The sequence below is a fragment of the Opisthocomus hoazin genome, chromosome 10 (assembly GCF_030867145.1).
Source record: "Opisthocomus hoazin isolate bOpiHoa1 chromosome 10, bOpiHoa1.hap1, whole genome shotgun sequence".
NCBI classification, from domain to species: domain Eukaryota; kingdom Metazoa; phylum Chordata; class Aves; order Opisthocomiformes; family Opisthocomidae; genus Opisthocomus; species Opisthocomus hoazin.
In genome coordinates, this window is record NC_134423.1 from 22,519,962 (window position 1) to 22,534,244 (window position 14,283).

The 14,283-nt window shown below is 50.9% G+C and overlaps 1 protein-coding gene across 1 annotated transcript; it reads left to right on the forward strand.

Annotated features, from left to right (window-relative positions):
* Positions 1-1,496: 1,496 nt before the first annotated feature.
* On the forward strand, positions 1,497-4,411 carry MEX3B (mex-3 RNA binding family member B). The gene is made up of 2 exons (XM_075431739.1): positions 1,497-2,052; positions 2,976-4,411. Exons 1-2 carry the CDS (start codon positions 1,791-1,793, stop codon positions 4,400-4,402), a joined length of 1,689 nt encoding a protein of 562 aa, XP_075287854.1. The 5' UTR covers positions 1,497-1,790; the 3' UTR covers positions 4,403-4,411.
* The last annotated feature ends 9,872 nt before the right edge of the window (positions 4,412-14,283 follow it).

Consider the following 14,283-nt stretch of genomic DNA (forward strand, 5'->3'; position numbering starts at 1 on the left):
TTCTCACTGGTGGAGGGGTCCTGTGGTGGCAGAGAGGTGACAGACAGCGATCTGGCCACGCAAGGTCCAAAGAGGAGGCAGGTGGGCCTTGTTTCCTTGGCAGAATGGATGCCAGGTGTTAGTAAAACCCCTTCGGACCCTTACAAAATGGAACGGCTAAAATCGCCAGCTACAGGGCGAGGGGAGCCGGGCAGCGCCTGCTCAGCCCGCCGCGGCCGGCCCGACGGGTGTCACCCCGCCCGCTCCCCAGGCAGGCCGGGCCCCGCGGCCCCCAACAGGGCAGCGCCTCAGCAGCCGCCACCTCCGCAGCGCCCGGGACCCACCGAGCCCGCGGCGCTGCCGGGGCCCCTCCAGGTGCTGCCCGCGCCCGCCGGGGCCTCTCGGTCGCAGCCGCCTCCACGGAGGGCCCGCAGGCGCGGCCTTCCCGCTCCTCAGGAGACCGCGGCTGGGGGCAGCGCCGGCCCCGGGCCCACACAGCTCCCGGTCCCCCCGAGCGGGCCCTCCTGGGGGGAGGGGTAGCCCCGGGGAGAGGTCCCCGTGTTAATGGGCCGTGCCAGGGGCGCAGAGACCCCTCAGCGTCCCGCCACCCGCTGCGCGGGCGCAGTGCGCACGGCCGGGCCGCAGCGCGCAGGCGCAGGGCGGGTCGGGGGGGAGCCGGCCGGGGTCCGCTCGCCGCGCTTCCGAGGGGCGGCTCCCCCGGGGCGGCCGGGACGGTCACCGGGGAGGCGTTGGTCGCCGCTCGCCGCCTGGCAGGCGGAGGGGGGGTGTGTATGTGTGTCTGTCTCCGGTGCCGGCGAGCGGCAGCGCGCTCCTCCCGAAGCAGGCGGCACACAAAGGAGCGCGGTGGCCGCCCATCTCGGCACACACCCTCCGCCATAAACCCCCCCCAAAGGCAGCGGGAGCGGGCCTGCTCTGGGGAGGGACGGGCGAGGAGCCGGGCAGCCCCGCGGAACAACGGGCGCACGCCGGGCCGGGGGAATCGCAAACAAGCGCCGGGCTCCGCTATTGTTCCGCAGCCGACAACAAAGAGCGGAGCCGGGGCGGAGTGCGACGGGGGGGGCACAGGAGGAGCAGGAGGAAGGGGGGTGGTGGTCAGCGCCGGCCCCTCCGCGCCGAGCCCGGCCAATGGGCGCGCGCGGCCGTGGCGGCGCGGGGCTGTCAGCGATCGCCGCTTACGCTGCGGCGCCCGGCGCGGCCACCCCCCCCCCCCCCCCCCCCCCCCCCCCCCCCCCCCCCCCCCCCCCCGCCTGCCTCTCCAGAGCCGTCTGGCTGCAGCAGCGCCTCAGACAGAGGAGGGGAGAGGAGGGAGGGAGGGAAAGGGGAAAAAAAAAAAAAAAAGAAAAAAAAGCGCTGAGTGAGTGGAGTGGAGCCTGGGCGGGGCTCCTTAAAGAAACGCTGCCGTCGCTTGGCATTGTGGCCGGCGAGGAACTCGAGGGGGGGAAGCCATCGGAGCTCCTCTTGCTATCCTCTTCCCACCCCCCCACCCCACCCCCAGCCGACCAAAAAAAAAAAAAAAAAAAGGAAAAAAAAAACCTCGGAGGGGGGAGTTGTGGGGGGGGTCCTGAGAACATCTTATAAACCGGATTGCACTGAGAGGAGGGGGAAAAAAAAAAAAAGGCAAAAAAAGATACAAAATATACAAGCAAAAGGCAACAACTCCCCGGTCTCCAGCAGTCGCCCACCCGCCCTCTCCTTCTCTCCTGCTGGCCATCTGCCGCGGGTTCTCCTTTGTGTCTGGTCTCTCGCCGGCGAGCCGAGCGCAGGAGGAGGGTGCACCGCACGCAGGGACCATGCCCAGCTCGCTTTTCGCAGACATGGAGAGGAACGGGAGCGGCGGCGGCGGCGGCGGCGGCGGAGGCGGCGGCGGGGGAGAGACCCTGGATGACCAAAGAGCCCTGCAGATCGCCCTGGATCAGCTCTCCCTGCTGGGGCTGGACAACGACGAGACGGGCTCCATTTACGACAGCGAGCCTCGGAAAAAGAGCGTGAACATGACCGAATGCGTCCCGGTGCCCAGCTCGGAGCACGTCGCCGAGATAGTGGGGAGACAAGGTGGGTGCCTGCGTGCGGGGAGGGGGGTGCGGGCGAGTGGGTCACCTCCGGGCTGCGGCACTGCCCGTCCCCGCCGAGCTGCAGCCCCGCCGGGGTGGCCAGCGCCGGCTTCCCCCCAGACAAAGAAAGTGCGGCAGGCGGGATGCTTCCCGGCAGCGTCCTGCGTCGGTTTCGAGATGCACTTTCAGCTGCCGGGGGGGAAACAAAATAAAAAAGAAATCGCGAAAATAATAAAAATCGCTCCTTTCCTCCGACTGCAAAAGTTGCATTTGCAAGAGGAAACGGGAAGAAAATGGGAGCCTCGGTGCTTTTTTTTTCTTCCCTCCCTCCCCCCCCCCCCCCCCCCAAGTTAGAAATCGTGGATGATTTTTAAGGAAGAGAAATGGAGTGGGGAAGTGGAACAATGGGACTGCAATAAAGCATCCGCAGTGGGGAACGTGGCTCATTCGGTGCAGCCGCCGCTCCTCACCTTCTTAAGCACTGATTTTATTTTTCCGAAAGGAAAGTGCTGAGCAGGAATGTGGACTGGCGGGTGCGTTGATTTGTTAGGGCTGCTTGCGTTTTATTTTATTTTTATTTTTTTTTCCTGGTCGTGCATTGTTTCTGCACGCTCCCTTTTTTTTGTTGTTGCCGTGCCTGTGAAGTGCGCGTCGGTAGTTTGGGGGCAGTTGCACGGCAGAGGTGTCGGTGGGCACTCGCGATGCCTTTGGGTGTGTGCCGGGGCCGTGGGCTGACGCGACTTTGCACCATGACTGGGGGTCCTGGACGAGATGCGGCGATCACCTGGGGTAGGGGGCAATCTGTTTCGGGTGGGTGTGGTCCGCCCCCCCCAGCTGCACCCAAATAATGGGTTGTAACCGATTCTTCCGTCCCCCCTTCCTCCCCCTCCCCTTCGCCCTCCGTCTCCCGCATCTCGTTCCCAGGTTGTAAAATCAAAGCTCTTCGGGCAAAGACCAACACCTACATCAAGACCCCGGTTCGCGGGGAGGAGCCGCTCTTTGTTGTGACGGGCAGAAAGGAAGATGTGGCCATGGCCCGCAGGGAGATCATCTCGGCGGCCGAGCACTTCTCCATGATCCGAGCCTCGCGGAACAAGAACACGGCCCTGAACGGCACCGTTCCCGGCCCCCCAAACCTGCCCGGCCAAACCACCATCCAGGTGCGGGTGCCTTATCGCGTGGTGGGCTTGGTCGTGGGGCCCAAGGGAGCCACCATCAAGCGCATCCAGCAGCAGACGCACACCTACATCGTGACCCCGAGCCGGGACAAGGAGCCGGTCTTCGAGGTGACGGGCATGCCCGAGAACGTGGACCGGGCTCGGGAGGAGATCGAGGCACACATCGCCATGCGCACCGGTGGCATCATCGAGCTGACGGACGAGAACGACTTCCATGCCAACGGCACGGACGTGGGCTTCGAGCTGAATGGCACGGGCAGCCTCTGGAGCAAGCCCACGCCGCCCAGCATCACACCCACTCCGGGCCGCAAGCCATTCTGCAGCTACCGCAACGACAGCTCCAGCTCGCTGGGCAGCGCCTCCACCGACTCCTACTTCGGGGGCGGCACGGCGGGGGGCGGTGGCGGCCGCCTGGCCGACTACAGCCCCCCGAGCCCGGCGCTCAGCTTCACCCACAACGGCAACAACAACAACAACAGCGCCAACGGCTACGTCTACGGCGGCGGCGGCGAGGCGCTGTCCTCGCCGGACTGCTGCCCCGACCTGCCCTTCGACTCGCCGCCCGGCTTCGACCTGGCGCCCGCCCCGCCGCCGGGGGCCGCCCTCCTCTGGCCGCAGTTCGAGCGCGGCCCCGCCGCGCCCCCCTCGCCCGCTCCCTCGCCCGCCGCCGCCTTCCCGGGCGCCGCGCCCGCCAATGCCAACCTGGCGCTGCTGGTGAGCGGCCCCCGGCGGGGCGGTGGCGCCCCGCCCCCGGCGCGGCTCTCCCCGCCCCCGCACGGCGGCGCGGCGGGGGCCGAGCACGCGCTGGCGCGGCGGGTGCGCAGCGACCCCGGCGGGCGGCTGCTGGCCGCCTCCTACCCGCTGTACGGCAACGCGCTGGGCGCGCATCTGCCGGGGCTGCCCTCCGACTCCTCGGCCTCCTCCTCCTCCTCGTCGTCCTCCTCCTCCTCCTCCAGCTCCTCGTCCAGCTCCTCCTGCTCCTCGTCCGGCCTGCGGCGGAAGGGCAGCCGCGACTGCTCGGTCTGCTTCGAGAGCGAGGTGATCGCGGCGCTGGTGCCCTGCGGCCACAACCTCTTCTGCATGGAGTGCGCCAACCGTATCTGCGAGAAGACGGAGCCGCAGTGCCCGGTCTGCCACAGCGCCGTCACCCAGGCCATCCGCATCTTCTCCTGAGGGGTGCCGCCGGGACCGGGCGGGACGGGACGGGGCCGGGGCCGGGGCCGAGCCCGCCGGGGGGTGCGGGCTGCGGGCTGGGGGGTGGTGGTGCCAGCGGGTGCATGCTATAAATAATAACGGGCGACTCCATTCTAGTGCTAGGCTAGTTTTTACACTGTACTTTAATACGAAGCTTCCAAAACTCCCCCTTTTTTTTAAAAAAAAAAAAAAAAACGCAAACAAAAAAAAAATCTTGACGGTAGAAGATGCTTATGATGATGACGATGGTGTGTGGACTGTTAGTAAAACGTGCTGGTAGTTCCTAGGATGCTTATTACGAAGTAATTAAACCTATGGGTGGATACTTTTCTGAATGTTCTTGAAAGGGCAAGAAGTTCCTGTGAAAAACCATGATACTGCAGCTTTATCAAAGTTGAAAAAAGAAAAAAAAAACCTGTAACATATCTCTTATATATATTAAAAAACGTTTAAAGGTTTTAAAGATAAATTGCATTAATACAGATTGAAGTATTTTATTCTTTTTTGACTTGAAAAATTATATTTCATATTGCAAAGATGTTTACAAGTATTTTAATTTAAGTTCAGTGAACTTTTTGTAGCTGGGTTAAATCTTTTTTATTTTAGTATGGCCTTATGGCAAAGAACACTGTATTATTTTAATATCACACAATTGTGAACGGAATTACAAACCATAAAATGTGTAATGCTTTGGACAGTATTCTGTTGGGATGGAGATTTTATAGGTTCAGAAAAAAATCTTTTAAATCTGCTTCACCCAGCATATTTTCTATTCAGTGATATAAAGCATATTTTATTCTATATTATTACAAAAATGGAAATGTATAAACATATGTCAAAAGGAACTGTTGAAGCTTTCTAACATTTGTATAAATAGAATTCAGTGGAAATTACAAAAATTCTGTTGCACCACTATAGTTTTAGTATTTCTATTTTAATACATTTGTTTACCACTTGTTTATGTATATGTAGGTGACGTTACTTGAGCTTAAATGTACTTTACTGAGCAAAGTTTAAAAACAAAGTATATTTTATTTTATGATAAAGGGCCTTTAACCTCATGGTCAAATACTAATATTATATTTGCTGAGACAAGATTTGAAATTGTATCAAGAGTTTTATTTTTCTGACATTTAAAGTTCTACATAATAAAAGTAAAACTTAAGTAATGGTGCTACTTCATGTTTTTTTAAGTATTTCTATATGAATAAAATAAAATATTACAGAAAAATAAAGTACTCTGTGTGGTGATTGGATTCGATGTGCTGAGAGTTTCTCCTGGAATTTTTGTTACCTGCTTATAGCGCTGAAACATGTTGGGAGTTTAAAACTGTGTCGTGTTGCTGGAACTCTTTAGCTTGTGAAGGCTTCCAGGATAATCCTGCCAGCGATCACACGTTGTAACATGTTTATATGGAGAAAAAGTAATTTTTTTTTTAATATGTGGCATCTTGCTGGGGTTGTTCCACATCTGAAAAGACTATTTTTGTAGAGTTTTTATTCGTGCAGCATGCTTGGTTTGGTAGGAATTGTTACTTTCAGCAAATAAAGCTGAAATGTGCAGGGAGCAGAGCTGACAGCTTGCTCAAAGTGGGCAGCAAGGGAGGCTTCCTTGTGGTGATGCGCTGCGGGGGGGCCGAGTCCGGCAGGTCCTGGCTCTGCCCTGCCCAGGGACCTCGGAACCGCATCCCGAACCCGTGGTTTTCGGGAGCGGAACAAGGGCTGTAGTGTCCTTCCTGAGTTCCTGGAAGTGCTTCTCAGTATTTGGCAGTTGTGGCTCGGGTAATTGGTGTTGACAAGCTTATTTGAATAAAAAAATTTATTGCCGTGTAAAGTTGGTTTGCTCTCGATGACACTCGCAGTGGTATTGGGGCGAAGGCAGTGCGGACGCTTGCTGGCTAACGAGCCTACGAGCCCACCAGGCAAACCCTGCAGTATTTTTCTCGCTGATTGTAGGCAACGTGTTTGGACGAACTTGCTGGGTACAGCGTGTCGGAGCAGATTTCAGCAGGTAGCTGCGGATGGCTTTAAATGTTGCTTTTGGAGTGTGCCGGTGCACTTTTCAGCGGGCGAGTGAAAATGACAAAACAAACCCAAACTGTGTAGCTGTGTTTCTTATGATTTACTTTGTGCTTAGCGGTGTGTGCCGGAGCTGCTCTGCTCTGCTATGCTCCGCTCTGCTCTCCTTTATGGGCTCCAGAGCTGCTGGTTGGGTGGGAAGGGGGAGGAGGGAGGGTGCGGCAGGGGCTGATGGGATCTCTTTGTTTGATTTGATTTGATTTTTGCTTCTTTCATTGAACTGTGATTGTGGTATCATCTGATTTATGGAGTTAAAATGCATCACTGAGGGTTGCATTTGCCTCTGGAAGCTTGTCGTTGTGAATGGTGGAAGAAAACCCCTCCAATGCCGTAGAAAAGGATCCAGAGAGTGGTAGAGAAGATGTGCTTAAATGCAAAAGTGGTATGGACATTGGAAAAAAAAAAACAACCTTGGCCAAATTGGTTACTTTAAAGGGAGCAGGAAGTTGAAGTCCACGTGTATATTTTCTTAATGATGGGTGTTTAGGAAATGTACTCAAAACGCGCCAATCAGTTCCGTGTTTCAGTGTAAACATCCTGTGCTTTTGCCTGGGAAAAGTTGTGAAAATGGCTATAAATAAAAAAGTGAATTTGATCGCTTTGCTTAATTCTCCAAGCTTAGTGAAACCGAAAGGTAAATAGGTGAACAAAAAGTGAAAACTAAATTCTCCTCCTCTTTTTGTTTTCTCCCTTAACATACAACACGGTGTGTCTCCGTGGCGTTAGCAGCCGTGGTCCTGGTGACGAACAGCCCTCGTGCAGCAGCTTGACGAACGCCCCGACCGGGGCCGGGTGGCCAGGCACTGCTCAGCTCAGCCGCCGGCTCCCTCGGTACACGTAACCAGCCTCATCGCCCGTCTGCATCTTGCAGGACTTCTCTTGGTGTTTCCTTCACCAAACCGTGGCTGAAACGGCCGTGGTCCCCTCTCTGTTGGTGGCCCCGGATGCCTTTTTGGCCTCTGTACGCTGTTCCACCCCCTGCGCGTGCTCCACGTGTGTATCATTTTGAGGCGGGAAGATGGGCTGCAGCGCCTTAAAAACCGGTCGTGTCTGTTCCTCCTTGGGAATGATCTCACCCGCAGAGGGACTGGTCTGGATTACTCTTGCTCTGGCGGCTGATGGTGCGGCGAGTGCCGTTTGCCCCGTCCTCCAAACCCGCCTGCCCGGTGGCGGTGGCAGAGCTGGCCCTTTGCTGCCTGGCACGCCGGCAGGGTCAGCACAGGCGCTCCCACCGCCCGGTCCCTGCGCCCGCCGCGACCCCTGCGCTGGAGCGCATTTCGGAGGTGTGCTGGCACGTGCCGTATCTGCCGCATTCCGTCGCCTTGCTCGCTGGTTTGCGGCGCTGTGCCCCGAACCCAAACCCGCTGGTGGGGCGCGAAGCCCCTTGTCTTTGGCTGGTGGAGGTGAACGCGCGTGAGCGGAGGCGGCGTGGAGAGGAACCTGCAGGCCACGCATGGGCGCTGCCCCCAGCTATGCGCCCGGGGCCAGATTTATTGCCGTAGGTCGGTCCCTCGGACTGCGGAGGCCATAAATCAGCGCAGAATTTGTCCCGGGGTCTGTGGCCATATGGCGTGTGGGAGCGGGAGTGGGATGCCCGCGCGGCAGGAGAGTGAAGGCCTGTGTTTGGTGCAGTAAGATCTCAAAGCCTGAGAAAGGGGCAAAGTTCAGTTTCTAATTGAGTGCTTTGAAATATATGGATGTGTATGGTCAATGTTTGTCTTCCAGAACAAAGATCGCTCTGTTTTTCACATGTTTGTGTGTTGGTGCTGAGAACTGCCCGCGGGGGTCTGCGCGGTGAGGGGCTCCTCCGGTGTCTCGGGAGCTGCGGGGGCCTGTAGGTGATCCCGGCGTGTGCGAGCTGCCCGGCCCCGCGCTCCAAATGACTGCCCGGGGGGCTCGGCGGGGGCCTGCACCGTCGGGGGTTCTCCTGTCCCTGCTAATGTACGTGTACGCTTCCCAGTGCATATGCACATAATTATCTCAAAAAAGGATACATTTACATGTGTAAGAATTATTATATACTAACTCCTGAGCTTAATTGTTCCTCTGTCCGTATCTTGTACTCCACGGAATTTGCATAACAATCAGACATCAAAGCCAGAGCCCTTTACTGGAAGAAAGGTCTTCCCACTGTATTATTTGGTTGCCAAATAAATGATAATGATCAATTTAATCTAGATTTACTCTTTAGATTTTTTTTCCTGCAAATCGAATGAAATGAGACTTAAAAGCAAACTTTAAATTTAGCAGTAAAACCTAGCACAGTAACATATTTAAATTAGATTGCTTTTTGTTTGATGTTTCTCGCTCCTCTCTGCCAGCCCCCTCACCCATCTTTTTTTCTCAATTCTCCTTGTCTTGACATTTTGGAAATGGAAACGACGCTTTGTTGTCACTGAAGTGAATGGGAATTGTGCTGCTGGAGGAGCATGCTGGTGAGTATTGCGTTTAATTGATCTACAAATAGCAAAAAGTAATTATTCACCCTGCCTCTGCTTATTTGTGTTTCCTGTACCTGTTATGTCTCTAGTAGAGATGATTTAATTAGAGAACAAAGACTATTTAAAAGCAAAGGTATTTAGATTCAGCCTATATAATCATTTGAATTTCTGATTTGCCTTTTTATGACAGTCTACCTGGCAAATGCCAAAGGGCCCGAGTTTGCAGGTGGATCAGCACTCTGTCCCATGGTGGGTGATGTGGGAAGACACTCATAACTGCTGCATTCTTTCGCTTTCTTATCAGAAAAAGTGTATATAGAGAAATATCTGTGACTGTATATTCAATACATACTTGTGTACACTGGTGACTGCTTAAAGTCCTCCAGAAAAACACAGATTAGAAAGTCTTTCCTTTTTCAGTGCATTAATGTTAACAGAAACCTGCTGTAATAGTAGAAAAAAATTTATTGTAGTTTTATTACTGAATATTAAGGATTTTAAGGAGGCTTCCATGGTTAGATATGTAAAATAATTACATCTCATCTAATTTCCAAGTTTGATTAAAAAGTAAAAAGCTTATTCTGGCTTAGTTCTAGTGAATTAGGTTGTACCATCCTGTGCTTACGTAGTGATGAAGCTGTATCAAAAACGTGCAAGCATTTGGTACATGGGTTATTCCTCGCTGTTACCTGTACAGGTAGAGCATGTGCAACTCTGGCTGTGCCCTAGATAGAAGCGTGCGTATTTATGCATGACTGTGAGTACTGCATAGCCCTGATCTGCCAAGATCTGCACAGTTTTGGTAAATAGCCTCTATTGTGGGGTGCTGAATTCGTGGCCTCAAGGAGCATCAGGTGGGGCCATGGCTGCAGAAACCACTTGTATATATCCTGGGCTGCGTTCTTCTGAGTTTTGGGCTCGGTGAAACCAATAACAGAAGCCGGCCTTGATCAGGATTTAATGCTCCCCATAAACTAAATGCTGGCAAATAAAGTTTGTTTGCATACAAAATCTTATCCAAGGCACACAGATAATATTTCTCCCTAGTGTGGGGGTTTTGGTTTTTTTTGGTAGGGAAGTTTTTGCTATGTCTGTTGTAACAACTTTTAGCTCTCCACTGGTAAGAAGATTACTGGTGAAAAAAAATCCATTAGTTAAATACATTCATGCTAAATGCATCTTATACTTTTACCACTACAAACATGATTGATTAGCTGTCTCGAGAAATTTATAGCCTTTGATAAGATTGCACCAAGAGAAGGGCCTTGGTAGTTTTAAATGGAGAACAAAAAGAGATTTTTGATGTTCCTCATTACTCGTTTTCCACTTGTGATGGAGATAAAATACAGTAAATTGCTTTTTCCTCTTGTGTATGAGGGCTCTCGTGCCTTTCATACCTGGCAGAATTGTGTGGCCCACTTTACATTAGTATGAATGGCAGTTGCCCTGTAAATGTGACTGCCATGAATGGGTGAATAGCCTGTCGTCTCTTATTTTGTCCTTTGTCTTTATATTTTGTTCACTTTTACCCTCTAAAAAAGAGCCTTAATTTAGACTTGAGAAAACAGTAGCGATGCTCCAGTTCATTATAGGTCTAGTGGCAGGTTTTATTTGATTTCGGTGTTCTTTATATTTTGAAGGGTGTACTAAACAGCAGAAGATATTTTAATCAAAAGAAAATTTCAGTGAGAGCATGACCTATAAATAGTGGTTTTGATAGAGTCACAAAAGTTTCTGTTACACATTTGGAAATTATTTCCACGATTTAACTGCAAAGGGCAAGTAAATCATGCCCCTTTAAGAGTCAGAAGAAAAGGAGAGTTTGTCAGAATCTTTAGTTCTGCTGCTGAGTTATTGTAGCATCTCAGCTAATTAATTTCACCTTTTATATGCTTCAGGATTTCCATCCGTGAATGAACTAATGGCACGTACTTACAGGCAGTATTGTGAGGATTAATTAATTGACATTATTGAAGCATCCTGAGGTGGAAGTCCTGATGTAAGTACAAAATATTTTTACTGATACTTCCTAATTAATCAGTTCACAGTAGCCAGCATGTGGTAATCATATTGGTCTAGAGCAAACAAACACAGAACTGGATTCTATTTGGAATCTGTGGGGGTTTTTTTTCAGATTTCTGTTTTCACATCTTATTTGGACAACCTTATACAGTGAGCGTAAGGATCTCCCTTCCTCCCATGGCACTTGCAGGTGTGGTGTGCTTGACTTGGGAGAAACATGTGATCGCAGTGTTATTTGTATGTAGAGACCTGATGGGCTTTGTTGAGGATACGGGAAGGCAACTTTGGCTAGCAATTTTCTTGCCTCCGCTGGTGTAACACACTAACACTCTAAAATATGATGCCCTTTTTTAATGGAGGGGAGAATGTTAGTGTTAGAAAGAAGCGTACAGAGCTGCTCTAGTAATCCCTGCGCATGTGGCTGGGTGTTCCTGAACAGAGCTTCTCCCGCATGAAGGAGGGTGGGAGAAGTGATGTCTTACATCACGGAGCATCGGAAGGGAACTGATGTTGTGAAATTGTTTGTAATTTATACGGATAGTAAGATCTATTCTTACCACTCGTGGCTGGGATGCTGTTTGCATAATGATGTGACTACAGCTGCGCAGGTCTGAGACCACATGTTTTAAAATGGCAAAAATAGCTGGAAACAGTGGAATTTGTCTGAGCCTTGCTGTAATTAAATACCGTGAAACATATACCTAATTTTTTACAATGTTGAATACACAGTTGAGAATAAGGTGAGTGTAGTTGCTGTCTGTATCCCTTTCCAGAGACTGATCACATTCCTAAACGACTGCATACACTATTTGTTGTTGGAAATGTAAGTCACAAGATATTTTTTGGAATTATTTGCAACTGTTGCACAAGTGCAGGAGGGAGGTTTAAAGCTTCACAGACATATTTCTTTCTCCTTATGTCACTTTTTTTAAAAAAAAAGAAGTCACTCACATGCAATTATGAAACTGCTTTGTGTTTGACGCAGTTGAAGATGTTTTCAGGCCACAAAAATGTAACTTTCTATGACTAATTTGAATTAGAAACCCACTCCAGCAGAAAATGTCCTCAATATTTGGAGTCACATGGTTCTTGGAAAGCTCTTTCTTGGCTGTGCAAGAGGTCAGTCTGTTAAGGAGAGAGACTGTGCACAAACGTGCAGCACTGCTAATGAGAGGAATTTCACACTTCTCACCCTGCCGCAAGCTCTGTGCTCACCCTGCCGACTGCTGCCTCCAAAGCCTTTTGGTATGAGGTGTTGTCATGGATGCTGAGCCGGTGTAGTAAAACACTGTAACTCCAGCTAGAGATGGCTTCCAGAAGGTAGGGTCACCTACTCTGCGAAAATAAAAAGTAGTTAAAAGTAGGGTCTCCTGTTTTCTTCTGAGTGCATCTCTGCTACATGGCTGTCCTTCCTTTCGCCAGTGGCGATTTTCAAGCCAAAATGGCCCTTTCATCATCACTCTGGCTTAGCAGCAAAGCTGTCTGTCGACAACAGCAGGCTTCACTTCTTCTCCAGCTAACTGGTAGTCAGACAGCAAAGAATGGCCTATCCAAAATTAGGATATGCTCAATGCACCATTCACTGGTGTTGTTCCCATAAGCCTAATTATATGACTTTTGGGTCAGACAATGTCTCATTGTGTGGCCCTTGGCAGCTACGGCATGCCTAATGCTGCATGAATGTCTAATGCGGAGTTTGATGGCTATGACCAAGGCTGCAGTTCCACGCTGGAATTGAAAACATCCGTGTAGTTTCCATAGAAAACCAGGTCAATGGTGCTTCCATAAAGCATTAGCCCCAGGAAAAGCTGGTGGTTGCATGTTGCCTGTACAAATCCATGCAGGGTGAGTAGTTTATGGTGCATTTCTCTTTCAGGTAAGTGACAGTTAAGGAGTCAGATTGATTTAGTCTTTAGTGACCTATTTCAGAATCCTAATTTATTGCAAGCACCATCCCTCATTCATTTTTCTCTATCTTCCATTTTGTGCGTTTAAGAACACTTGTGAGGTATCTTATGAACATTGCAAGAACAATGAATGTGGTTTTCTACTGGTAGGTTAAAAAAAATCATTTTATGTTTTCTTTGACTGTAAAATTTTAGGCAGAACTATCCTATCTTTACAATACTTCCTGTAAAAACCTGTCTTTTTTACAGGCAAAAGCAAGGTGTGAATGTAAAAGGCAATTCATTGTAGATGAAGGCTGTAATATGCTTGTTCATTTCAAAGGAGCATGTATAACTAATTATGTTTTAAATAAATCTCTAACGTCAACAGCTGTGTTTAAGGGATCTTTTTAAGCTACATTTATTTTTAGTATTGTTTAAGATCGTCTTTCTTTGCATGGGTCTCCCTTCATGCATTATTGCCTTTTGAAAAGTTCTCTCTCTTTTAAACTATCAGCTACTGCTGGCGTATATTAAAGGCTAAGTGCTGATAAAATTTGCTTTTTAAGATGCTGGCTGTGACTTTTCAAAGTAGACAACAAAAAGACGTGACACCACCAAAATGCCATTTGTTGTCTTCTTGTCCCAGAAGCAGAACGTTCCAGTTGCAAACCCCAAATTGCTGAGGCTGTTTTTCAGCTGACAGTGGTTTATGCTGGCTGGCTGGCTGTTATCTGTTCCTCTACAATGCAGCTGTTAATTACAGTAATAGCACAACTATCTCCTCAGACTGAGTGAGCCACACTGATTTAATCCTTTCCCCGCCCCTAAATCAACAGCAGCATCATCAGTGAATATCCTTTAACTTGTAGAGAAAAAAATGCAGTCCCTTTTTGCATGAAAAGACATAGTCGAACTTAGGGCTTCATGAGCCAGGGCTTGGTCCCGTTGACTTCCCCGAACTCATGTCAGCCCATACACCTTCAGGTGTCATTGCAGCTTCTTAGCATTCTTGGTTTGTCATTTCCAGCCCGGATCATCCAGAAGGAATGAGAGGAAGCCCGGATCATCCCATGAGAGGAAGGGCAAAGGAGTCTTCACTCCACCTGTGGAAGCTTGGAAGCTCTGCCATGGGCCTCACCAGAGCCTACCGTCTCCCAGCCGCTGCAGGACTTTGAGGTGAGCTCTGTGTCAAGCACTAGGGTCAGAGCCACACCGGTGACCTCCGTCTCTGGCCTGGCGAGACCCAGATCCACTGCTTACCCTCTCTGCTCTCCCCTGCACCTCTCCACTTCCACCTGAGCGCAGCTGCCACCCCTTTCTGTGCTTTTCTGGAGGAAGGAGTTGGCTGCTCGCTGCAGAGCAGCTCCCCGCCGTGAGGCTGAGCACCCCCGGCACCCTGCGGGGTATGGCTCTAGTGCTGCTGTGCCTG

Excerpts from the sequence above, each read along its gene's own strand:
- MEX3B (XM_075431739.1), top strand. The coding sequence starts at position 1,791 with ATGCCCAGCTCGCTTTTCGCAGACATGGAGAGGAACGGGAGCGGCGGC. Across the intron at positions 2,053-2,975 it reads CGAGATAGTGGGGAGACAAG|GTTGTAAAATCAAAGCTCTT; the intron begins GTGGGTGCCTGC and ends TCTCGTTCCCAG.